We start from the raw sequence: 25,233 nt of genomic DNA, 5'->3' as shown, positions 1-25,233 counted from the left end.
GTTCCATGCCAAGCTAATATTCTTATGCTATCACTTGTACAACAATGACTCAGGAGACTGGAACAAAGTGTCCACTGACAGGAATAAGGTGCAGAGATAAAACAGCGAGAGTGCCTTGTGAATTCATCCAAATGTGGTATAAAAGGAGACTTTCTTTTTCTCCTTACCTATAACTTTGATAATCCTGTGAGTGGTGTTTTAAATTTACATGTAAGTTCACTCTGCACTTGCTATCGGAAGCTTGCTTCTCTTCCTAGCCTCATTTGTTGTGTATTGTTGCTAAGTGCTGCTCCAGAATTCTGGAAATTCACACTAGATAGCTACATTTCAGTTGTAGGTGAAGTGATCCTATATCAGCTTGTAAATGCTTTGACCTTAATTATTGTTATTGAACTAAAATGTATGGGGGTTAAAAATGCAGAAAACAGCAGTATGATCATAACCAGGGCTGGCTCCAAGCACCAGCGTAGAAAGCAGGTGCTTGGGGCGGCCAATTCAAAGGGGCGGCAGTCTGTCCGGTATCGGGGCAGCATGTCCGGGGCTTCGGAGGGAATTCGGTGGCGGGTCCCTCATTCCCTCTCTTCCTCTTTGAGCTGCCGCCGAAGTGCCGCTGAAGAGGAAGAGAGGGAGGACCCGCCGCCGAAGTGCCGCTGAAGAGGAAGGAGGACCCGCTGCCAAACTGTCGCAGAAGAAGCAGCGTGATTGAGCTGCTGCCGAAGTGCCGCCGCTCTTTTTTTTTTTTTCCCCTTTTCTTTTCCGCTTGGGACGGCAGAAAAGCTGGAGCCGACCCTGATCATAACGAGCTGTTGCACTGACAATTTCAGCAGAAGAAAACTCTGCAGTCAGAATAACAGCTGATTCCCTCAAGGTCTGATTCTTTTCAGGGGTCCTGAGCAACCAGAGGTCTCATTGACTTGAACGTGTCAAAAACTCAGGACTTTAGTGCAGCATGGCTAGCCCCAAGCATTCAAAAATCTTGAGTCAGGCCCCAAAAAATCATGATTGGCTTTAAAATCACTTAACTTTAAAAATAATAAAATTTGGGTTCCCTTTATCTGACTCCTGGGTTTTCAGAGTTAGATTTTTTTCAGTTGGTGGTGGTGATTTTTTTCCAGCCACTATAGGAGCTAGAAATTTTGTAAATGACAGCTGACAGTCTCACATAATCATGTGACTCCACGAGCTGAGGCTTAAGAAAAACACCAAATATCTCAACAATAAATATAAAATCGTGACAGCAAGCAACACAATGTATTATTAAAGTGATACTGAAATATCTTAGTATTTTTGTATGCATCTCTTGATTTTGAGAACATCAGCATAAAACCCACTATTTTCATTTTATTTGAGGAATAATTCCCTGAATTCCAGAAATAGTGTGTGAATAAATTGCAAATCTAAAGGGCAGATTTGTTTACAAGAATGACAGTATCAGATCCCAAAACACACAGCAGCTTATTTACTTCCAAAAACTGCTGAAGAGATCATAACAACATTTATGGTGACATCCCTTTTATGCATGGGTTAGAGGAGTGTGCTATACTCTACAAAGATATAGCATCCGAAGTAGTGGGTATTCACCCACGAAAGCTCATGCTCCAATACGTCTGTTAGTGTATAAGGTGCCTAACTTGCTGCTTTTAAAGATATAGCAGTGAGCCTGTAATCTCCGAGTGCTGAGGCAGCACGTTTCTCACTGCCTCTTACAATGCTCTGTGCACGATTAATCCAAACCGTATTATTGTATCTGGTTTAAAGAGTGAAAGGTTATAAAATGAGATTGTAAAATAAAAAACATGTAAAGGAAAACACAAAACTCAGCTTCTGTTAAAGAGGGTATAATCCAGGATCATTTATAAATGTTAATCTTGGGCTAGTTTCCAGGGTTTCACATGCAGTACATTTAAAAAAAAATTGTAAAAAAAGAATTTAAAATTACAAAAAGAGTGTAAAAATTACCACAGGTCACCTAACATCACAGTAAATGCCAGTAAACGTATTACAGTAAAAGAGAAGCATGACGGAAATGCAGAATTCCACACTGGAAAAAGTCCAAAGGGCTCTTTCCTGAGATAAGTGCTGATTACTTCTCACATTCATTGTTGTTACTCCTTCAGTGGTCTGGAAATGGGGATTGTGGAGAATGGGAAGGTTGTCTTTCAGATATCCCCTTATTAAGCCAGACCATTCTGTCTGAAACACCTCTACGCTGCTAATCGGTACCTTGCTTCTGGACGGCTAACAGCCAGCTGCTAGCAGGTCATTGAAACACCAGTGGGATATGTTTATTCCCAGCGAAAACTGCCTTTATTGTTTTAGCTCTGTTTTCATTTACTCTATTGGTACCATCTGCTGTGTCATGAGGTCTTTTAAAAAAAAAAAACGAGAGAGAGAGAGAGAAAAGAAGAAAAGCCACCAGACCTGTGACTATATGAAATACTTGTTAACATATGAGTTTCTTTTAAACAAGCATATCAAATGCCGTACATGGAATTTGCCATTCTTTTAACTAAGTTCTTGTTTGGGATGTATATAGATGTTGTCAGAAGGTGCGGCTACTGCAGACAGGTTATGTTACCCTCTCTCTAAAGAGAACCCTTTGAAATGCAGGAGTTTTTCCTAGAAACTCCACACCAAGGGACAAATCTGCCCTCTCAGAAAAACCAGAGAGGGCTGGGAAAGTGCGACTTGCTGCACTGAGATTTCTGTCAGGAGGCTGGGTTTGCCTCTCCACAGTGGTATGGCCCTTCTGTACCACAAAAGCATAGATAAGGTTGTTTCCTCCATTCTCTGTGGCAGCCTGGCTTTATCAGGAGCTGTAAGCCCTGTGGTTTCCTACCTGGGGTAAACACTATTGACTGGAGGACTGATGTTAAAAGCATAGAACAAGAAATGGTGCAGTGGTCTCTCGTGCGGAAATCCTTACAGGCTTGATGGGGTAGAAGATGTCATGTGGATGGCTCTGAGCCAGGCCCATCTGGCCATGCCCCCTGAAACTGGAGCTAAATGTGCAGACTGCACGTAGAGGCTTCTGCCCTGGTGGTAGGAAGGGAAGGTTAAAACGATGTGTCTCATGCTCAGCCTCGTTTTTGCCATAAAATTTGAAGGGCATGATGTGCCCCCACAGAAGCAGATTAGAAAGAGGGTGATTTCTCCTCAGAAAAAATTACAAAATGACAGAAAATTGAATGTCCACTAAACCAGCTAACCTGAGGCATTTTCAGATTTGCTCATGTTGCAGATGTCCGGCTGCCATTTTCCTGGTCACACATAGGCAGCAGACATATAGTTAAATGCCTTCTGAAACCTGCACATCCAATATAACCTGTGCCTTCAAATGCTTGAGATAGTAGAGGTAGTGAGACTTTATCTAAAGGAATACTATTGGCTTCTTAATCTGGGGGGGGAAAGTAGTAAGAAAGCTCAGACTCAGAAATCTAGTGTAAAGTTTGAAATAACGCGTATTAAAAGATAATATCTAGGTACAAGATTGCACACCTACAAAATGGCCAGTTTCCAAAGAAATGTTCTGTGATACTGAAATATTCTTTCCCCCACATCACTGTGTCACTGGTTTTGTGACTCTGTAAACAGTGATGGAAAAAGAGAGAGAACGTACTGGTGACTGAGACCAAAACAAGAAAGGGAAACATTTCAACTGGCAATGCATTTAGCAAATAGGAAAGAACTAGGTCATCTCTTCCCTTTGACTTCACAATCCGTAGGTGCGCTGTTCTTCAGTCCGAATCCGAATCGGAGGCCCCATCTAAAAAAAAAAAAAAGGGGGGGGGGCAGTGAGTAAAGTGAAGCTGCAGTGCCACCTTTCACTCCTGTTCAAATAGACTTGTTGCTCTATTTTAGGTGGCTGCTTCAAAGAAAATAGGGTCTTATGAGGATTTCTTTAATTACAGCTTTTATTTCCATACCATTGCAAATGATTGTGGTGCTTCAAAGTCCTGCCCAGGAGTTAGTCTCAGACAAATACAATACAAAGGACAACAGTTCAAGCGAAAGAAGTTGTGGAGATATCATTGGCAAGGTCACTGCGAAAAGGAAGCCTTCACAAAAGACGTGAGTTCGATTAAAGACCTTCCATAAAATTTGCGCTGTCTTTTATAGGCCTTGTATTTTGCCAACGAGAGTACCCATTTCTTGCTTTTATGGTAGTCCCTTGTCTTCCTAGATGGCTCGGCTTCTATTCATATTGTCAATACAGTATGTGAGTTTAGTTGAAGGCAAAGAATTAGAAAGCCCATGGGAATGCATGGCATGAAAATCTTTAAGGCTAACGGGTATTAGCTATTAAAACAGTCCTTTTGGTGCAAGGAAGAAACTCCGTGGCAGTCAGATCTATTAGTCTATGGAATAGTCTCCCAGAGGAAGCATCATCAGTGGACACATTTAAAATTTGACTAGACAAAACACAGGGGAATGCATTTTTTCTTAAAACAAGGTGGCGATTTAACTTTCTCAAATCAATAAGCCTTAGTTACTATGTTATTGACTGCAATGGCTTTGTACCATAGAATAGTTAACACACACGAGTTCTGGGTCACCATGAACAGAGTCTGTGTAGACTAGTTAATGCTGGGAACTCTCACATATCTGTCAAATAAGAGCTAGAGGTTTTGCTTGATCACTTGTAAAACATAAGGGAGGCATTTACCTACCTTCTGACTTTTGTGCTTCAGTGGCATTTTCGGAACCGCCTTGTTTGAGAAACGTGACCAGGTCATTAAAGGTAATGTAGAAATCAACAGCAAACACTATTGTGGCTATAAAGCCAAATACCTATACAACAGAAGGATAGTCTCTTCATCAGCAGTTCATGTCAACCATCAAGGACAAAAATGGCTAATCTTAACTAACAATAGGCAAATTGTTGCGGAAACATGGGGCAACTGGAGGGTGGTGGTGAGGCAAAGGTGGCTTAGGAGTGTATTTGAGGGCCTAACAACTTGTGAGGAAGATCTAAAAGGAGGCTTCCCCCAGTCACCTCTGGGTCATTCCATAGTTCAGAACAGCCAGAATGCTCTAGCCACATGCACCATTGAGCACCTGGCATGCCCCTATGTCTGGAGATACAAAAGGTGTCCCACGGGACCCAGCATGACTCTGGAAACCCCTTTGTATTGAAGGAATTCCCATCTGGGAGATCAAGATCCTTTCCAGTCTCCATAGTTTTTGCCATTTTGCAAGGCCTTCTGCCAGGCTACTCATCTGCTGTTGAATGAGCTGTGCTGGGTGCAGTGTCTCTGGAGCTGCCTGTTTAGATTAACAGGACAAGGAGGCTGAAAAAAATAAGGAGGCCTTTGTAGCTAAGCAAGCTAAGAATCTAGCATATATGATACCTCCCATGCATAAAAATAGTGACAAAGGTAGATTGAAAATCAAATCCTTATTATGAAATTGTATTTACTTTCCAATGATTTGGTTAAGGTGTCTGGCTGACAGGGAGGAAAGAATCCAAGATATCTTTTAAAATATTATGCAAATGTGATTTATATTATTTATGTTGCATAAAATATTTATATCTTTTTGGCTTCAAGTTGCAAATGGAAAGAGAGTGTGTCTTGGTTCTGAGCACAAAATGCTGACTGTGATCTCCCTAGGAAAAGCACTTCACAGTCCATGTGCTGGTGACATGGTGTTTAAAGGGGAAAATGCCATTGCTTTTGTCTCAGCTGCTCGGTGCAAAAACAGGCAGCAAAGACACAAGTCTGAAAATATTTGCATCATGGATCATATTTTATTAAATAGAATTACAACCCTGGGTCACTATATAGGGCTTTTCATCCAAGGATCTCAGTGCTTTTTACAGAAATGGGTATTACTATCTTCATTTTACAGATGGGGAAACAGAAGCAAGAGTAAGCGAGGTCACACAATGAGTGAGTGGCAACATCAGGAACAGATCCCAGATCCCCTGATTCCCAGTTCCTTGTTCTAAACAATAAATCGCTTTTCCTCTCTTTGGGCCGAATCCTGGCCTAAATTAATTCAATGGCAAAACTTCCATGGATTTCAATGAGATCAAGATGAGGCTATTTCTCAAATATATTGAAGTACAGTTCACCAAGATGCAGAAGTGGAAATCGCTTTTCTCCTTGTAGTACTTACTCCAGCTGCTTTGGATGCTCCATCAGAATATTTTGAGACTGCAGCGATTGAGATGGCAAAATATATAATGGCGGCAGTGACACAGCGCAAGAAATCCTGTATAACACAATGCAGTGCTGATTTAAATAGTCAAATTATTGTAACACATTAAAGTCCTATTACAATTGCTTTTAAAATGAGGACTTTAAAAATATTTTTGTCATCAGAATTTCAAGATTATATAGTTATAACTATTTTATTATCTGCATGTAGACCTGCTATTTTCTTGATATATCTGAGAAATCAAAATTAAAAAAAAAAAAAAAAAAAAAGTTTTTTAATGTGCCTGCGATCCTGACTCCAGTAGCTAGAATCTGATCTCAGTGACATTACAAATCCAAAGCTAGCCCACGGAAATCAATGCAAACCTTACACTGGATCGAGAAGGATATCTTTCCACTGAGTTCACTTAGGAACAGAGGCATTACTTTGGATTTATGCTACTGTTCCTGAGATCAGAAGTTGGTGCTTTGTCGTCAATGATTGTGCATGGAACATGATTGTTTGACAGCTAGAAATGATTAACAGAAGCTTTCCAACTGGAATCAATTTAGACTGCCGATAGCCTCTACGGAAATTATGAAAGCCCTGCCACTTGAGACACCAACTAGATGGCCAAAGGACAAGAGCACATAGCGTATAGGCTGGGCCATGCACTGGATTACCTATTCTACTTGTAAATATTTCTAGTGCCTCCATTCCGCTGGTTCTATCTTGTACGCAGTGATTTCCTTAGATGGTAATAAGAATAAATTATACAGCTGAGAATCTAATTACATTACAAGAAACTGTATCCAAATCAATGTGATTATTTTCTCCCCAGGCAACAGTTGTACCAGCCAGGAGACTGAGTGGCACAGCAAGCGCACAACAATGTACTTAAATATTTCCCACTGTATAAATGAAAACATTATCTTCAGTACCTGATCAGAAATGTTTGCCTAGCGCTTAAGCTATAGTTTATACTAAATGTGTACTGACAAGTAAAGGATGAAAGGTTGAGAGAGAATTCTGTTCAGTCTATGAAATGTAGCGTATCCAAGCTACCAAGGAAGTGATGGAGGGAGATGAAATTTTTCATTCTTCTAGGTAAAATGTGCTGTGTATATGGTTGACATTGTAGGCTCTTTGGGGGCAGGGAACATGTCATATCAATGTTTGTAATGTGCAGTGGAAATGGCATCTCTAAATAGTACGTCAAATAAAAACAATGATTTGCTAATACACGTGTAAACGTTGTGAGATGCGGGGACTGATATCTTGACCTCTATTCACATCTTTTGTCTTTTCTGAACAGATGGACAACTCAGATGTTGTCATAAGACACAAATCCTCAAGGAAATTGAATTCCTTTGAGGTCAAATAGTGGTCAGCAATCTGAATTCTGAGGTTGGTACACATTACCGTAATGGACATAATAAATATGCAATTGATTTTTTTTTAGATGGTTTTGTAAAGGGTGCTATAAAACAGTAAAAGACAAGCATTTATTTGAAAAGGGGCGGGGAGAGAGGGCTCTTGAGATTGGAACTGAGAGCACAAGCTCTAAAAGCGTGTACACTGTCCCTGAGAGGATGAAGTTACTGCTACAGTTTTATCCACCAAAGACTCTACCAATATTTAACTCAAAACTCATTAAGACCAACTATCCCTACGTTGCACTAATAAGGAATCCAAACTGAACTAGGTTGGGATTTTTTCCTAAGCAAAAATAAATTGTCCTGCTAGATAAATGTTCCCTGTAGTGAGAGTGTTTGGAGCAACAGAGCCATCCAGTGGTCAGTGTGAGTAATAACCTGCAACTCTTTCTGCAGGTTTCCTATAGATCACATACACCGCTTTTCAGTTTAAAGGTGATTTTCTTCATACAAATTGGGTATCAACTGCCAGAAGGGTCAGAGAGCTCCTCCCGCCATCACACAACAAATACATTAGTCCTGTGTTGTCGGGGCAACTGCTACTCTGACTGCACTTGTATAGCACATTCCAACTGAGAATCTCAGAGCACGTTAGCAAGGTGATATTGTTACCCTCACATCACAAAATGGGGAAACTAAGGCACAGAGATTAAGGGTTGAATTTTTCAAAAGTGCCTCGTGCTGGCCCAAAGCTCAGTTAGGCTGAGGCTGGGTGCTTTTGAGAATACAACCTTAAAGTTACACAGCAAGTCAACTGCAGAGTCAGTAGGCCCTAGGCCTGGGCTCCAACTACAGTGTTACCTCCCATAAAAAATGGTAGCTACAAAGTTATAGTGTATAATCTATTGCCGTTTGTAACGTGACTTTGGGTCCTGTGGGATGAGAGGCACTAGAAAGAATTTATTAATAATAAAGGTCAAGTTGTTAGCAATTAGTGTAAAATGCAGCTCTATCCCTTTTATCATCTACTTTCATACTGTACAATTGAAGTTGTGTGTGAATTTCACATCCCACTTACCGACAAAGGCCAGTAGATTCCTTTAAACTTCTCATTAAGCTTAGAGGAGTATGCAAAGAAAAGAAACAGTGCCAGCAGAAATTCTATGAGTGGTGCCATCATGAAAGATGCAGCTGAAGATGCAATATAACAGATAAAGGTGATAAATGACAGCACCTAGAGTACAAGGGAAAACATAGCTTATTATTCACATGGTACAGCAGAGACAGAGTCCAGGGCAGTTCTGAGAGGCTTTGAAGAGAGATTTCTTGTGCATATTTCAGTCAATCCAGTGACTGATGGCAAATGCTACTTTCTACATGCTCCTCTTGCTTAGAATTGTGTAAATTTAAAATAACTCCATCCATTCCAATGGATCTGAAGTTGGCTTCTGGGGAGCCACTCCAGATTTACACCTATCATTTGGCCCTGATTTGTAAACGATTCTGGGAACATAATTAAGTGATCAAGTTGGAAAATGAATTTATAAATTCTAAGATTTCAATCATGGCAAAGCAGTTCCCATTTGAAATCCAAGTCATTGCTCATATAGCCCAGAGGTACTAGTCTTGTCAGTAAAATTAAAAGAAAAAAAATATAATTTCTTCTGTTGATGATGATAAAAAAAACAACAACAAAAAACCAACCTTTGACAGTTGCTAATGTTCAAAGGTTCCCGTGAGTCAAAGGTTCTTGTTTTTCTTCCAGTACTGACTGCTTTGCTTTGGTAAAAACAGACTTGAATAAGATTTTTCTCAGGAAGGAGATGGTGGTGGTTCACATAAAATGAACCTACTATGTGTGTTGTATAAGGGTATTTATCCCACTCTGCCTTAAACCTCCAAAACAACAGAAATGGATACTTTCTCAGCAATGCTCTAGCTGCAAGGAAAGGCATTGCTATAGTATGGCTCAAAAAGGAAAGCTCTACAATGGAGATGTGACTAAAAAAAATACAGCACAACCTGAATTGCAGCCCCAAAATAGAGATAAAGAATGTTGGACTGGACTGCCGCGAATACGACACACCCTGTGAGGGTAAGTAAAGTATCTGTCATTTTAGTTTTACAGATGGGTTATACACTCTTACTTCAGTGAGGGGAGGAAGGACAGAGGACAGATGGAGTCTAGTATATACTTTTAAAAATTAAATTTTATTTACCTTTACATGTGAAAAATGAATTAAATCACCCATTTTGAGAAATAACTCCCCGCCCAACCCCCTAGTTTGTTTTGAGAAGTTCTAGCCTGACATACTTGTCTAAGGGTTGGAGACCAGCTTTATGGGCCTCTGGCTCTGTCTGTCTTTAGCTGTAGCCAGTCAGCCTCTCCGCCTTTAATTTCCCCCCATAAGATGTGTGTTAATTAAAACCATTAAAACAATCTCCCCTCCCCCACAAACTAACATTCATTCTCTCTCTCTCTCTCTCTCTCTCTCTCAGCCTGCTCTGGCCAACCACAAGAAGAGGACATACCTGCCATAACAATCAAACCAAGTATAAAGCAATATTTGGCAATTGTTTAATGCAACTCAATGGGAAGCTGCAATACAACATTTCTGCACTGATGGGAAGCCAATAAAGCAGCAGCACGCCCAGGCTCCACTCCCAGAATTCCAAGATGGCACCATTTAGAGGTGAGTGGCACTGCTGGCTTCTCTCTGGATCAAATTGACTTGTGGGTTTCAAAATATAATAACAAAAATCTCTAGCATAGTCATTAAAAAAATATATTATTTGCATGCCAAGCCACAACATTTACATACTGAGTTGCCCAGCAAGCCACACCTCTTCTGAACCATTCCCAAATGCAAAATTTTAGATTTGCTACTCAGATAGTCATAGGTGGTATTATCACTGGTATTTCACTAGCTTCCTTTTAAAACAGAATGAAGCAAATGTGCTCCTTCTTCATTATTATTTTATTCACTAGCTGGAAAATAGGATATCAGTAAAGTTCACAAATGCTGTGTGCTAGGTTCTGGTCCTGGGTTACAGGTCTGTGCTGTGTTTGAGTGTGGTCTATGCCTGAAGAAACTACTCCACAGCTGTCTTGTTTTAATTAAATGGCAGTTTATTATTTATTAGTCAAACATAAAAATGTATGGGCACAAGGGGCTGCTTTTTGAATGGAAATCTAATTGGAATGCACTCTTGAAATGTTCATTTAATCTCAGAAGTGTGATTATGCTATGGAACAGCCTTGGAACATGATTCTATCCAATTATGCTTAGAATTTTTGCATTTGCAGGTGTCTGATACAGATGGGTCCAGACTTCGTTTACAGAGCCAAATATTGAACCCAACAAAGGTCAGTGAAGTTTCTAGATCATTACAGCGATAGGCAAGCCACAAAAGTCAAATGAGAATATGAGTTCAAATTCCCCCTCCTAAATGTGGAGGTTTTCAAGCCCATCTCTAGTGTCAGAGAAGTGAGGGGCGTACGTGTTTGTTTAAGATGGCCCTTTCTGAAAAGGAGACACTGCTTCTTGAAAACAGAAAGTGTTTAGATTGGAGGAGTCAGTGCAGGGCCAGCTCTAGGCACCAGCGTTCCAAGCATGTGCTTGGGGCGGCCCTTTTCAAGGGGGCAGCATTCCGGCCCTTTGTGGGCGGCTCTTTTCAAAGGGCCTTTTTTTTTTTTTTTTTTTTTTTTTTTTTTTTGCTTGGGGCGGCAAAAAACCTGGAGCCGGCCCTGGGTCAATGCATTTGCCTCATTGAATTTCAGATCTATTGGTTTGGCTGTCTGCAGCTACAACATATTCCCTGCACCCAGTTGTACATCAATTAAGAAGTGTTACATTTGCCATATAAGTCACTAATTACTCCTGTGAGAGGTCATTCAGTGCCCTCAAATACTTATACCTGAAAAGCACATTAGGTTGAGAGAGTGCTAAGCAGTTTAATCTTGTTGGGATTATTTACTAATTTATTAAACTAACAAACCTTCATACTGATCGCTAAGTGCCTTATTAGATTGTTCCATCTGTGACCAGATGTAGAGGGAACGTAATAATTGAGAGCAATAAATCATCCCATGCATTTAATATCAGATGGGTTTGTTCAGATTTATAAAGGAGTGGATGATTTGGTGTGTAATACTTATGGTTTACTCCTGTATCCAGTTCTGCTGTGTGATGGCTCAACCTCATGCTCTGTGTATAATATTCCATTTGATTCTCATGTATCTAACGGACTCAGCTCATCCTCCAGAATACCATGGAAGACACTGTTAGTAATCTCATTCCCTGTTTCAGCTGCTGGCTTTTTTGGTATGTTTGTTATTTATAATGAGATACAATCGGTGCTTAAAGTGGTCTGAAAAAAGTGAGGGATCTGTCATCATCTGGGAACAATACCTCACGTAAGACAGTGCTTAAGGTACACCCCTCAATGACCTAGCTTGATTTTTTTATTTTTTTTTTATTTTTTGACCAGGTGTGTGACCACTTGTAACTGCCCCTTCCCTCCACATGCCCACATTAAGCAGTGAATATGAAAGATTGAGGTGGGTGCTATAGTAAAGATTAATGAGGAACACAGAACCAAGTTGGGCGGGGGATACAAGTAGAGCTTCTAACTCCAGCTAGCACTAAGGTCGTCGTAGAGGAAGATTTGGAGGCTTCACACAAAGGTTAATTTAGAATTAAGGTTGCTAAATTCAATGACTAACTATACAATTCCTAAAATAATCCCTGGGATATCCCCAGTTATGTTCCTTCTCTCCCGGAATATGTCACTTCTGATACTCTCCTACTCCCATCCACCACCCTCTACTTGTAGGCTTCTTTTGTCACAAATGTGCAACCTTACTCTGATCCTAATGAGTATAGACAAGTGAGTGCTGAGATTTTTATGGAAGGAATAATAGTTTCTGGGGCCTGGAAGATGGCAGTTTCTGATGGAACATATCTTGTCTTGGTGTGTTAGAATTGTGGTGGTAGACTGGGAGGGGTGGTATGAAATTCCTAGGAAGATGTAGGTAAATATGTATATGACATTGTTCTTGTTTCACCTTAGGAACCTGTTATAAGAAACTGATACTGTTCGTAGGTGGTGGATGATTCTTGTGACTCAAGTTAGGGGTGCACATTTGATAGTGAAGGACGAAGTCTTTGTGTTGCGGATTAGGGGAGGGTGCAGAGGAATATGAGAAATGACGTATCCTGTAGAAGTACAAATTGAAAAGTGCTGATTTTGTTCCCCTACCCCTCATCTCCTCCAAGATAAGTCTGGCCACTGATCTCTGGCTAGGAAATAGAAAGTCCCATAACTTTGTGTTATAAGCATATCTGCTGCACTTGCATTTGCTGGACATAACATGGACCCACTGTTTCACTTGGAGTTGGTTGGAAGGTCCATAATATTGAGAATCTGAGAAGTATTATTTCTCACTGCTCTTCTTTAAAATCTCCTGTCCTTTTTCTGGCTGAAGGCAGGGCAGAGGGGATGGGGAAAGGTGCAGGTATGGGCATGAGGACAAACAAAACAAGAATAAATAGGTGCAGAAAAGATGGGCCCTCCGAATCCAAATAATGGAAGAGTTAGACCCAAACTGTACTTCATAGCTTAGGCTTATCAAAAAGTATTAAGCACAATTTAAGAACTGAATTACACTATAACGAACGTAGAAGAAAAAGCAAAAAGTCCTAATTCCGAGGTGAGTGGTCCATAAAAATGGAGGAAAATAACAGAGAGCTTCTATACCAGACTCCATTCATTTAGCATGTTGACACCAGATTTTATGGTGCACATTTGTCATTCCCGCCAGCAGAGCCGAGTTCCTCCATCAAAGGCATGAGCTAATTCAGGTGGATTCGACATAGAGTAGTCTTTGCATTCTCTTAAGATCAACCTTTTGGCAACAGTTAAGGCAAATAGCAACCCACTTTGAGGCAAATGAAGTGAGGTGTACTTTAAAATCCACAAAGTCAAGGATACGAAGTCATAGGAATAAAATGAGGAATATACGGAGAGAGAGCTTGTGTTCAGTGAGACCTTTGCAAATATCAGCAGAGATTCTGAACCTTCAGGCACAAAACTAGTGTGTGTGTGACACAGTGGCAGTATGTGCTTGGATTGAAATCCAAGTCAAACATAAGTTATTGGGCTCAATACAAGGGTAACTGGGTGAAACGTAATGGCCTGTGATATACAGGAAATTGGATTAGATTATCTAATGATCCCTCCTAGCTTTAAATTCTATTAATACACCTCTACCCCGATATAACGCTGTCCTCGGGAGCCAAAAAATCTTACCGCATTATAGGTGAAACCACGTTATATCGAACTTGCTTTGATCCGCCAGAGTGCGCAGCCCCCCACCCCCACCCCAGAGCGCTGCTTTACCATGTTATATCCAAATTCGTGTTATATTGGGTCGTGTTATATCGGGGTAGAGGCGTATATGAAATCACCAACATTGTCTGCCTTATGCTGGCAAAATCCACTAGGAATTTTGTTTTGAAATAACCATATAGATGCACTTTTCCTATGTTGGCCTCATTCTATCGTCAGATTTCTGTTGATGCTAATTATATTCTCTTGATGTGGGAACTTCAAAACAGAAAAAGATCATCAGATGGGGTTTTCCCAGCATCTCGGGACTCCAGCAAAAGTGTCAAGCAAAGCAGGAAAGAACAGGCTTTTAAAAAAAGTAACTGTTGTGTGGACTCTGAGTTATTCAGTGTTTTATAACTTGAAGAATTTTGTCGGTATTACTAATGGAATGTGAAATGCTACTTGTCTCTTGTTTTTAGTGATGTAAATGTTGGGTCTGACAGAGATTTGAATTCTATGAACTCTGCAGCCCTGTAAAATTATTACATTTGATAATATTAGCACCATCACCACCACACTCCCAGTAGATACTATAAATAATTCTTTCCACTAAGGTAGGTGATGGTTTTACCAGTTTTAACATCAGCCAGTACAATTGCTTATAATATAGGAACAAACTCTTGGCTTCCAACTTTTAACAGAAAGCTTTGTTCTTTAGATTCCAACCAGGACAGTCCTAACAAATAACGTCATAGTAGAAGCCTTACAATGATCCATAGTCCAAACTCACAGAGGGGGAAAGAGAGCAGTGTGTGTGCTTTGGCAGAAAAAAACGGTCCTATATTTGTGCTAACATGCCTGAGGGTAATTCTCTAATAGTTTATGACTATAGAAAATGTATTCATCTGGGTTAAAGTGACCCACTTAATTAGCTGTAAGAAGCAAAATTTGGCACAAATTATAGTTCTTGGCACAAGTAGTTCTTTGAGCAACGTTAAAGCCTCCCCCAACTGGGGAGAGATGCTAGTTCTTTTATGATAAATAGGCCCCCACTGTGCTGTGCTCTACTGTCATATTAAGGAAGTGGTTATAATGGATATGGGCCTGATCCAACGGCCATTGAAGTCAATGGAAAGACTCATATTAACTTCCAATGCGCATAGCTGGGGACTTTAATGAGAAAGAGACAGAGAGAAGTTCAGAAGAAAGCAGAAGGGAAATGGAAACCATTGTAATCTAACCATTTTTTTATTTGCTGACAATGTTTGCAAATGCAAATGGGGGTTTTCTATCTGCTTCACTCTTACTTGGCTTGTCTTACCTATCCAAAAGGACAATAAAATTCAGGGACTGACTTTTATCCTGGCCACAACCTGATCTCATTTTGCAAAAGGATTTTGACAGCCAGTATGTTTTGTTGTAATGCCACTGAGTATATTGAGATGCCTGTGATTTTTGTACCTGAATGTTTCATAGTTAGACACCTTATGTAATACTCATCCCTTCTCTGAAGTCCCATCTTTAACCATTGCTTTGGGAGTGGGGCCAAGGAGTCGTAACCGGTCAATTTTTCTAAAAAATTCTGTTTTCTATTTCTATGCTAAAAATAGAGAGAGGGTGTTTGTTCTAGCCAGAGAAGAGTTCACAAGTCCATGTTCTAAGACATTCAACCATTGAAAGCTCAACTGCTCCTGAAAGTTATTCAAATTGTCTTTAATCAGAGCAAGCAAAGGTAGAACATTTTCATAGAGAAGACGTATTCTGCATAGCGGGAGTCATGATAACCCCCAAAATACAAGATTGACTTCTGGGATCACTCCTTATTAGCACTGAGATCACTTAGAACGCTTATTGCGCCTAAAATTGCTGTTGGGAGTTTAGCCAGGTTGCTGCCCCTTCCACTGTGTGGGAGTACTTGTGTGCTGACAATTCTAGCATAACAGTCCATAGACAGGACCGCAACAACAACAATATCCTGTTGTAAAAAGGGTCCCACCATAAGGGAACAGGCTAAACAGTTAATATTAAATAGCAGTCTCTTCATTAAGGAGCCTAATTTTATTTTTTATTATTGCATTCCGAAAGGTATTTTTCTTCTATGTGAAACTTTCTTAATCTTATGTGCCTGAGGCTCCTAAATTGTTATCAGTAATGATTCCTACCTCTTAGAGTTCTGTCATTCAGTTACAGGCATAAAATATAATTTAAAAGGTTAGTGGATTATGCTGCTATTAATGAAGGTCACGAGCAGAGTGAGGACATTTCTAGCCTCTCTGTACTGAGTACACCCTCCACTGCAGTTAATCAGGGATCATACTGAGGGCCAGGCAATAGTTTAGAGCTTTGCACAGTGATACATAGGCTCACTGGCCACCATCCACCAGCCTGAATGTTCAAACACATGTTATCTTCCCTTTTCATGGGAAAGAGCTGCCTTGCATATTCACATTGCTTGTTGAGTATGGTCAAGGAAGATCTCCTTTAGTCAGCGGGTAAACACCGGTGGCTCTAATTTTCCCTATTTCATCTTGTTTACACACTTCATGCAAAGGGAGAAACAAATACACAGAGTGGACTTGATGGTACTCAGTTACTAATTCTCCACCATATTTGACACAGAAATGAAGTTCTGTCCCCAGAGATTTAGCTGCAGAGGTCATCTTCTATTTACTGAGTCACAGAAAGTCGTAGGGGTCTTCTCCAGAAGAGGCACTGATTACACAACCTTTTCAGCTGGAAGTTTCAGTTATAGGGCTCACTTCAGAGAAGAAGACTGAAAAGAGAGAAGAAAGACAGCAGACAAGAAAAACAAACATCACCTTTTCTGCATCCTTTGTGTCACAACATCCACCATACTTGTGAAGGGGCAATTCGGAGTATTTGTCCGGTGTTCCTACAAAAATCTATAGTGCCTCCCAGAGGGGGACATCAGGCATACAGGAGTTGGGATGCACCACTTAATTTTAATAGAGAAGCAGTGACCAAGACAACCATGAAGGTTTGACTTAAATATTTGGAGTGGGGAGCAGAATGGATGAGAAGGAATCTTGCCTGGGTCAATGGTAGGGAAGTCAGCAGCAGCGCTGTCTGTTGCATGATTTCCTGGCATGTCTTTTTTGGGTGTGTGTATGGGAGATAGAGGGGGGCAAAACAGAGCTTAGAAAAGATTCCAAAATCTTCAATAGGGAAGGGACAATGGTTTGCAGAAAAACTGAATGGATAAAGAGGGGAAAGATTTTAAAATACTGGAAAATATAATGGATAGAGAAAAAGGAAAGCAAACAGGAACGGGGAAAAGGAGCAATTAAAAGGGGAAGATTATTAAAATAATTAAACAGAGAATAAGGGATTGATTGAAGGGTGAGAGGAGAGGCAGTAAGAGGGAGCAGGATCGGGGGAGAAGGCAAAACTCATGTATCTGAATTCATGTACCTCGTTATTGCTTCTTAGTGGCTATGCAGTTATTCCAGGTGGAATCAAAATAAGGAGATAAGACCGAAAGAGACAGAGCAGGGGGGAAACTCATTATGTGAATAAAATTTAGGATAGTAATTATCTTCTGGCAGTAATTAGCTTCAGCACTGGCCTAACTTCTGCTAAATGAAGTAATGGATTTCCCCAAAGCTGGGAACTCTCAAAGTATGTTCCACTTTGCTGCCTCTGACAGAGAAATTACAGCCAAAGAGTGGAAATGAAACCTGTTTATTAAAAAATGAATGTAAATAGCCATGATGAGCATTTGTTTCATTCAATATGAATAGCATGCAGCTCGCTAGCAGAGCAGAGCTCACAATGGTCCTCTCTAAACTGCTAGTGATGTGATTCACTTTGTAACACACAGCAGGATGTATGGCAACTGCAGACTTGTGTGCCCATTATGCTGTACTAGACTAGGGTGACCAGACGTCCCGATTTTATCGGGACTGTCCCGATATTTCCTTGTTTGTCCTGCGTCCCGACCGATGTGCTGTCGGGACACTGGACAAACAAGGAAATGCTCCGGACCCCGGAAGTGCTCGCAGCCCCGCCCTGACTCCACCCCCTCCTCCCCCCATTGGCTCCCTCCCCGAATCCCCGCCTCTTCCCCAGGCTCGCCATTCCTCCTCCCTCCACAAGCGCTGGAGGGAGGCCCGGGAGACGCAGGGGAAGCGCGGGGCCAGGGTGAGTGAGAGTCCGGCCTGGCCCCAGTGCAGGCAGGACTCAGTCGGGCAGTAGGGAGAGTAGGGGGGCGGCCCGCGGGGCCAGGCGGCGGCTGTTCTCCCCCCTGGGCAGCGGGACTCGGGAGCAGCCGCTGCTGCAGCTCCCACTGCCGCGGGGGAGGAAGTGGCCGATGGCCAAGCTCGGCGGCTGCGGCTCTGGCGCCCGGGCCCGAACCCCCTGAGCCCAGGCCTGTTGCGGGGACCCAGCAGCGTGCACGCTGCGCCCAGCCCCTGGCCAGTCGCGTCTGGGCTGCTGCCCAGCTGGTGCAATCCCGCGGCGGCCCCGGGGCGGAGGCATCGGCAGCCCAGCCCTGTTCGTTCCCCTGCGGGACCCGAGCGGGACGGGCGGGCTGGGGCCTGCTGCCCCCACTCCGGGGCCGCCGCGGGATTGCACCAGCTGGGCAGCAGCCCAGACGCGACTGGCCAGGGGCTGGGCGCAGCGTGCGCGCTGCTAGATCCCCGCAGCAGGCCCGGGCTCGGGGGGTTCGGGCCCGGGCGCCAGAGCCGCAGCCGCCGAGCTTGGCCATCGGCCGCTTCCTCTCCCACTGCCGCGGGATACACTCTATAACTAAACAGAGAAATTCTAGTCTACGCTGAGACATGCTAGTAACTACATGGCTTTGAATCCTCACAAACTGAATAGATTTCTGCAATTTACCAAGCCACTGAATAACAATGTGACACTACTATTCAGTTATAGCACTGAGAGTCTCATTTTATTCAAACTCCTATTCTGAAACATCCCACCTTTGTTAATTTATTTACATATTCCATGCAGAAATCCCTCTTAATATGAATGGAATACTGAGGCTGAGAGATCAAGCACTCTGGACAGGAAATGCAGAGTTATGGCTGAAAGCTCAGTCTTAACTTTGCCCATTTGTGTGTACACCATAAATTATGGCCTTGTGCTATTTGACATTACTTGTGAATTAATACTATATAGAATGTAATGTGGCATGGGATTTTATTATCTCCTTGTATCCAGTAAATTACAGCACATACACTCTGGAGACAGCTTGATTTTTAAGTCTGAGATGTTTGAATTCAATTCAATTATTTTGAAGCTTGGAACACCCAAAGCTAGCAAGCTGAAACATTTTCATCCTTTTTTTTTAGATCATTTTACAACTGGAGCAACATAGTGTCAGGTGCCTCAAAGTTAGGATTGTCTTAAATGTAGCAACATAGTTTCTGAGCTGTCTTGCATGACAGATGGTCTCAATCTCTCAACTATTTTCAAACTGGCCTCATCTGAAATGTGAAAGCATGGGACCATCTTAAACTTGGCCATATAAAAACTATAATCATTCACAGAACAGATTAATTTGGGGGTCTGTTGGCTTCTGCCGGGATAGATCAAAGAACAGAGCCTTGGTGGCAAAGACCAACAGGAGTGGAGGGATAGCTACTGCAACCTGCCCTCTCCCATGGGCCAATGCAGCCCAAAATGTGGGTTGGCTAGGAAGGAGTGTGGCTAGTAAATTCAGGCTGCAGCCTTCACTGATAGGATTTAAAGCTGTCTTCACCCAACTAACCCCCAAAGAAGGGTGAATCTGGCCCCATGACTGAAACAATATGCCTTACACATGTCTTTTGCAGACATAAAAGCCACGTTGTCTCAAGACTGCAATTCATTACATGTAAGGAGGTATAGAAAAGTCCAGTTTACATTGTGTTATGTAACAATTTATAATGATATAGAGAGAATATTTTAAGTCATATGCTCAAGGGAGCAAATTTAAATGCTTGATCGCTCATCCTGAAATGTTGCCTTAAGGTTAGGTTTTTGCCTGGAATTTTTAAAGAAAGTAAAGGGATGAGAATTATCAATGGAGCTGGTACACGCTACAAAACCAAACCCTATTTCCTAATGACATTTTCCACCTATCCAACCAAATCTCTTGCCTCTCTCTGCCTCTGTTTTCCCTATACCAGACAGCATGCTAACCCCAGCAGCAGAGACCATAAACCCACAGGAAAGAGAGATGCTGTCAGCCATTTGTCTTATTACCCATTTCATTCACAGTGTGAGATTTCTGGAAACAGTACAGCCAGAGTGTGGTGTCCTGCTGCATGTTGCTGCTCTACAAACCAACTTCCTTTTCCTTGTATGAGTTTCCTTCCCCTAAGCTGATCTAGTGGGTGAGTTCACATGCATCGGTGATCTATGTATTTATTGCCTACTGATTTTGGGTGCCTCAGTGGTTGAGCACCTGTTGCTGAGTTCTCAAAACTCCAGTTAACATTAATATTTTAAATATAAAGGATCATCTGTTTTGAAGAAAAAATGAATAACGTTTTTACAATTGGAGAAGTGTAGTGTTTTAATCCTCTTGCAATGCAAAAACTGCTGAAAGAATTTTCCTCACTTTCCAAAACAATTTACCTTTGGGCAAAAACTAAGGAACTCATCCTGCCTTGAGATCTGCTAACATGGACCCCTGCATATGCAAAGGATCTCCCTAAAGCCAATGGAACTCCATGTGAGCACAGGGCTCTTTGCTTGCACATCTGGGTGCAGGATTGGGATCCAAGCATGGAATATTTCAGGTCCAAAGGTGAATGTTTTGTGAGTTGTGAGTGTGTGAAAAAAGGGAATTATAATTCATTCCAGCATCACATTTCTGATGTGCTCTGTCAGTATAGAATGAGGGTTTCCTTTATAAACACCTTTTTCCTGATGACATGAAAGATGGTAGGTTCCCATTCTTGGCCTATTCTATCTAAAAATTAAAAAGCAGTATTTTTCCCCGCAAGAAGAAAAATCTATTTTTCAAATGTGATGCTTTTACCTAAACTCAATAGGAAAAAAGTCAGAAAGAGCTTGGTGCTTAAATTTCTGGGTATTTCCAGAGTAACTGATTGAAAATGGAGATTCAAATATGTTAATTTCTTTCATTGCAAGAGAGTATATGATTAACAATCTTAATGCTTTTTTCCTGCCTTACTAATGTGGTGCTGTTCCATCTGTCAAACTTAAGAATAAGTAAGTATAGTGTCAGATAGACAGTACCGAAACCTGAAGTTCTAGATTCAGACCCAACACAGCTCTCAAATCTTGAGCTAGAGAAAAAGACTACAGTATAATTTTGGGAAAATGAACAAACACATTTGTATTTTCAATGGATAACAAAACCTCATTCTTAGTCACTACATGCCCATGCTGATTTGGCAGCAGACTAAATGGTGTCTCTGCAAAGGAGATCGAATGCATCCTTCCCTTAGCATAAAATGGGTATCTGGCCTTGTCTTTGCAAACTTCTTTATTTATTAGCAATAAATGGAACTTCACCACAAGTTATGCTATGAGCTAGAAATCAATTATGATTTTTAAACTGAAAAAGGGATCACTCCCAAATAAATGTGCACACTCAAAAACATGTAAACAGTGTAAGCTTATGAAACAGTCACAAGAAGTTAATGAAAAATTACAAAAGGAAATACCTTGGGAAGGTGGAAACACCATTGTGCCCAGGCACAGTACCTCAGACTTCTAATCCTGAAGTTGCCCATTGTACCTAGCTTTGGCATTGTGTGCTATGTTTTCACTTTAGTGTGTGCGCGTCAGCCCGTCATCCCTAGGGTGCATTTTGCTAACAAAAGGACATGCATATTACTGGGAGAAATTTCTCCTACTTAACTTACAAACAGCCAAATACAGAGTCAAATCCTGCTCTCGTTTACACTGGAGTAAATCCATTGAAGCCACTCACTGGAGTTAGTGGGGAGCTACACTGAGCTGAGAATGGAATCGGGCATGTCCTCTGTTTGCAAGCAGAGCCCCTTCCTCCCCCCACTATACCCATTCAAATGGGCCTGTCAGCTGGTTCCTATTTCCTTGAGTGAGTTTTTTGCCAGCCTAGGGGCTCGCGATCTGCTGAGCTCTTTCGGGCGAGCTAGGGGGCTGAAGCCAAGGCTGTTGCTGCTACTGGACAAGGAACTAAGCTACTTTGCATGGTTGCGGGGGGAGGGAGCTCAGTTTACTGTCCCCCTGGACGGAGTATGGAAGCTGGCGGGGCGGGGGAGAGTTGGGGCAAAGCCCGAAGCCGCGAGTGGGTGGGTGGGTTAGTTCCCATTGTTTAAATGAGCAGTGGGGGGAAGCCGTTCCAGGCCCGCGCTGAGCCACCGCAGAACCGCTGTGGTCCCTCCCACCCCGGGCCGTGCCTACCACGCTGCGGAGGGGAAGAGGCTCCCGGAGCCCTTACCGACTCGGCCAGCAGGAGCTGCCCTTTGCGGGAGCAGAGGAACTCCCTGGAGGGCAGGAGCGTGCGGAGGCCAGGCGAAGGCGCTTGGGCATCGGGATCTTCCGAAGCGGGCAGGTCCATGGCCGGGAGCGGAGCGGGGCTCGCCTGGGCGGCTCGGGCTGCTGCTGAGCGCCTGGGGACTTGGATTTTTTTTTTTTTTTAAGGAGGGAAACGGAAATCGTGACACTGCGGAAATGTGAAAAAAAAAACTTTTAACATCTGCAAATCTAGGGAGTGCCCGGCCCGAGCGCCTCCGCCCCCTGCCCCTGCCTGGCCTGCTGCACTTAGCCGCCTTCTGGGCGCTGGCAGGCAGCCAAGGTTTGTACCCCAGCTCCACCCCTCTGTACTGTCTCTGCGCCCCCAAACTTCCACTTCCTGATACATCCCGCTGCAAAAACCTCGCGCTAGCACCTGGATCCGGCTATTCTCCCCCTCCTCCCAAGCAGGTAACGCCAAATCGAAAAGTGTAGCGGCTCCTGTGACATCATTAAACCCAGACTTTGATGCTCCGTGGCATGACAGTGCTGGAAACATCTGGACCCAGCTAATTTTTGGCCCAACTCCACAAATCCCAATGTCTAAAATAAATAGAAAACAAATGTAGTTGTTCCTCCGCACAGAGTTGGACGCCAATGTATCCTGGTGCCACAGCATTACAAAACCCCAGAGCTAGTTCCTGAAACTCGCTAATTTTGGCTGCATAGCCTCCCAGTCTTTACCATCTAAATTTAGTAGGCATGCAACTTCTCTTGTGCCCCCAGAATAATCCAAATTCCAGTACATCATGGTGCAACATTGCTGCAAAACACCATCAACAAGGTAGCAATGCATATTTCAGGTTCCTCCATTACATGCAACTCTAACCATACCATTGACACAGCAGTAAACTTAATTAGTTCAAAGTACATATAGCTAAAGTGCTGGAAACAATTCTCTAACCCAGGGGTCCGCAACCTTTGAGAAGTGGTGTGCCAAGTCTTCATTAATTTAAGGTTTTGCGTACCAGTAAAAGGTTTCGCGTGCCAGACCGGCAGCGCGGGCAGCAGACGGAACCCCAGACCAGCAGCGGGCTGAGCCAATCATCCCGCTGCCGGTCTGGGGTTCCGTCCACTGGCCCCTGCCAGCCGGGGTCCCGGCTGCCAGCCCCGCTCAGCCCGCTGCTTCTGTCCATCCAGGCTGGCAGCGGGCTGAGCGGGGGCCAGGACCCCAGACCGGCAGCAGGCTGAGCGGCTCATCCCGCTGCCAGTCTGGGGTTCCGTAATCCAGGCCGGCAGCGGGGTCCCTGGCTGGCAGCAGCATGCCACTAAAAATCAGCCCATGTGCTGCCTTTGGCTCGTGTGCCGTAGGTTGCCGACCCCTGCTCTTACCTGAGACGTTCCATAACTGACCAGCCATTTAAGTTGTGAAATTCACATTTCAGTCTTTATGTATTTATTTGTTATTTTGGTGAAAAATAATAATCAGGGCATTATTATTTTAGTGGATGGAATAGCAACAGAGCCCTCACTAGAAGTAGTAAAAACTGGCAGATTAAGTGCTGATTGACTAGGAGTCAAGTATGGGAATACCAGAAGACAATTTTATATTTGTAAGAATAAGAGAATGGAACAAGATATTAATGTAGGTTGTGGAAACAGCAGCTCAAACATACAAGTACTTCTGAAAGCATAGCTCATCATTGCTAGAGAAGAAAGGCAAAACTATTGAGAATGCTGAAAAAAAATTGAAAACTATATTGCAACCATGCACAGAGGCAAGAGGTCAAGTCTAAGACAGAATTAAATGTATGAATGAAAAAAATATAGAAAAGTACAGAAGCTGATTTAGTAATACTGTAGTAAGAATCTATAATGGAATTTTCAGAAATGGGTCTAGCCCAGGGGTTCTCAAACTTCATTGCACTGCGACCCCCTTTTGACAACAAAAATTACTACACGACCCCACGAGGGGGTGCCGGTTGTCAGATGCTACCGGTGTGGTGCTCTGGTTGCTCCTATGTTGATATCACTCGGCTGCGTGCGTGTGTTCCCTCTGTGTGCGGTCCCAGCTCTGCAGATAGCTGACACAGCAAACCCGACGAGAACCCCCAATAACCACAGAGTCTAGTAAGGTACGAAGGCACCTTGGCCACGTTTATTGCGACCCTGACACAATTGCAGTTCCCCGCAGATTACTTAGTCTACGGGCCATACTACGAGAAAGTGCCGCTCGGCAATGGACTCAGCTCAGTCAGTGGCGGGACTTTCCACTGCCCCCTCGGCTGGACAAAGATACCGCCCCAGGGATACATTCTTATACACAGGTACAAACAAGTTATACATCACTCCTGACGTATTGAGGTGCAACCCCTCTACGCAGCAAGGTACAACCCCTCTACGTAGTAAGGTGCCACCTCTCACCTTGTACATGTTGGTTCGATCAAAACAACTCTATCCATCATTTTACCCTTTTGCCACTGTCATTGGGATGGGTCGGCCTGTTCCATGTTATCTGTGGAATGTTCCAGTATAGTATGTGTTCTGATATTTGGTGTTCAGTACCTTTTAGGTATGTCTCTTTTTGCAGCATCAGCCCTTTCCCTGCCAGCTTCTGTGAGCAGGGCCTGCCTCTGGCTCACAGCTTAACTTTGCTTTATGTTAGCAAAGCCCTGACCATTACTTTAGTTCAGGCCTTAGGCCTCATACCGGGCCTCTGATACTAAGGTTTATATCTCAGGGCCTCCTCTTACTACAGTGCCAAAGCCTAAGCCCCAGGCAGGGGAAGAGGGGGCAAAGCCCAAGCCCTGCTGCCCCAGGCAGCGGGGGCCAAAGCCCAAGGACTTCAGCTCCAGGCAGGCGGCCTGTAACCTGAGCCCACCACCCAGGGCTGAAGCCCTGGGGCTTTGACTTTGGCCCCAGGCGGTGGGGCTTGGGCTTCAGCCCTGGGCCCCACCAAGTC

General features: G+C 43.0%; 1 protein-coding gene across 1 annotated transcript; it reads right to left on the bottom strand.

The window, feature by feature from the left end:
• Window positions 1–1,824: 1,824 nt before the first annotated feature.
• Window positions 1,825–22,458, bottom strand: CMTM3 (CKLF like MARVEL transmembrane domain containing 3). Its single transcript, XM_065416429.1, has 5 exons — window positions 22,258–22,458; window positions 8,596–8,751; window positions 6,121–6,216; window positions 4,671–4,791; window positions 1,825–3,766 (listed from the first exon to the last, which is right to left on the bottom strand). The coding sequence occupies exons 1-5, from the start codon at window positions 22,375–22,377 to the stop codon at window positions 3,738–3,740; spliced, it is 522 nt and encodes a 173-aa protein (XP_065272501.1). The 5' UTR covers window positions 22,378–22,458; the 3' UTR covers window positions 1,825–3,737.
• Between the last annotated feature and the right edge of the window lie 2,775 nt (window positions 22,459–25,233).

This window comes from Emys orbicularis, chromosome 14 (assembly GCF_028017835.1).
Source record: "Emys orbicularis isolate rEmyOrb1 chromosome 14, rEmyOrb1.hap1, whole genome shotgun sequence".
NCBI lineage: Eukaryota > Metazoa > Chordata > Testudines > Emydidae > Emys > Emys orbicularis.
The sequence above is the reverse complement of the archived record's forward strand: the minus strand, read 5'-3'. Positions and strand labels throughout refer to the sequence as shown.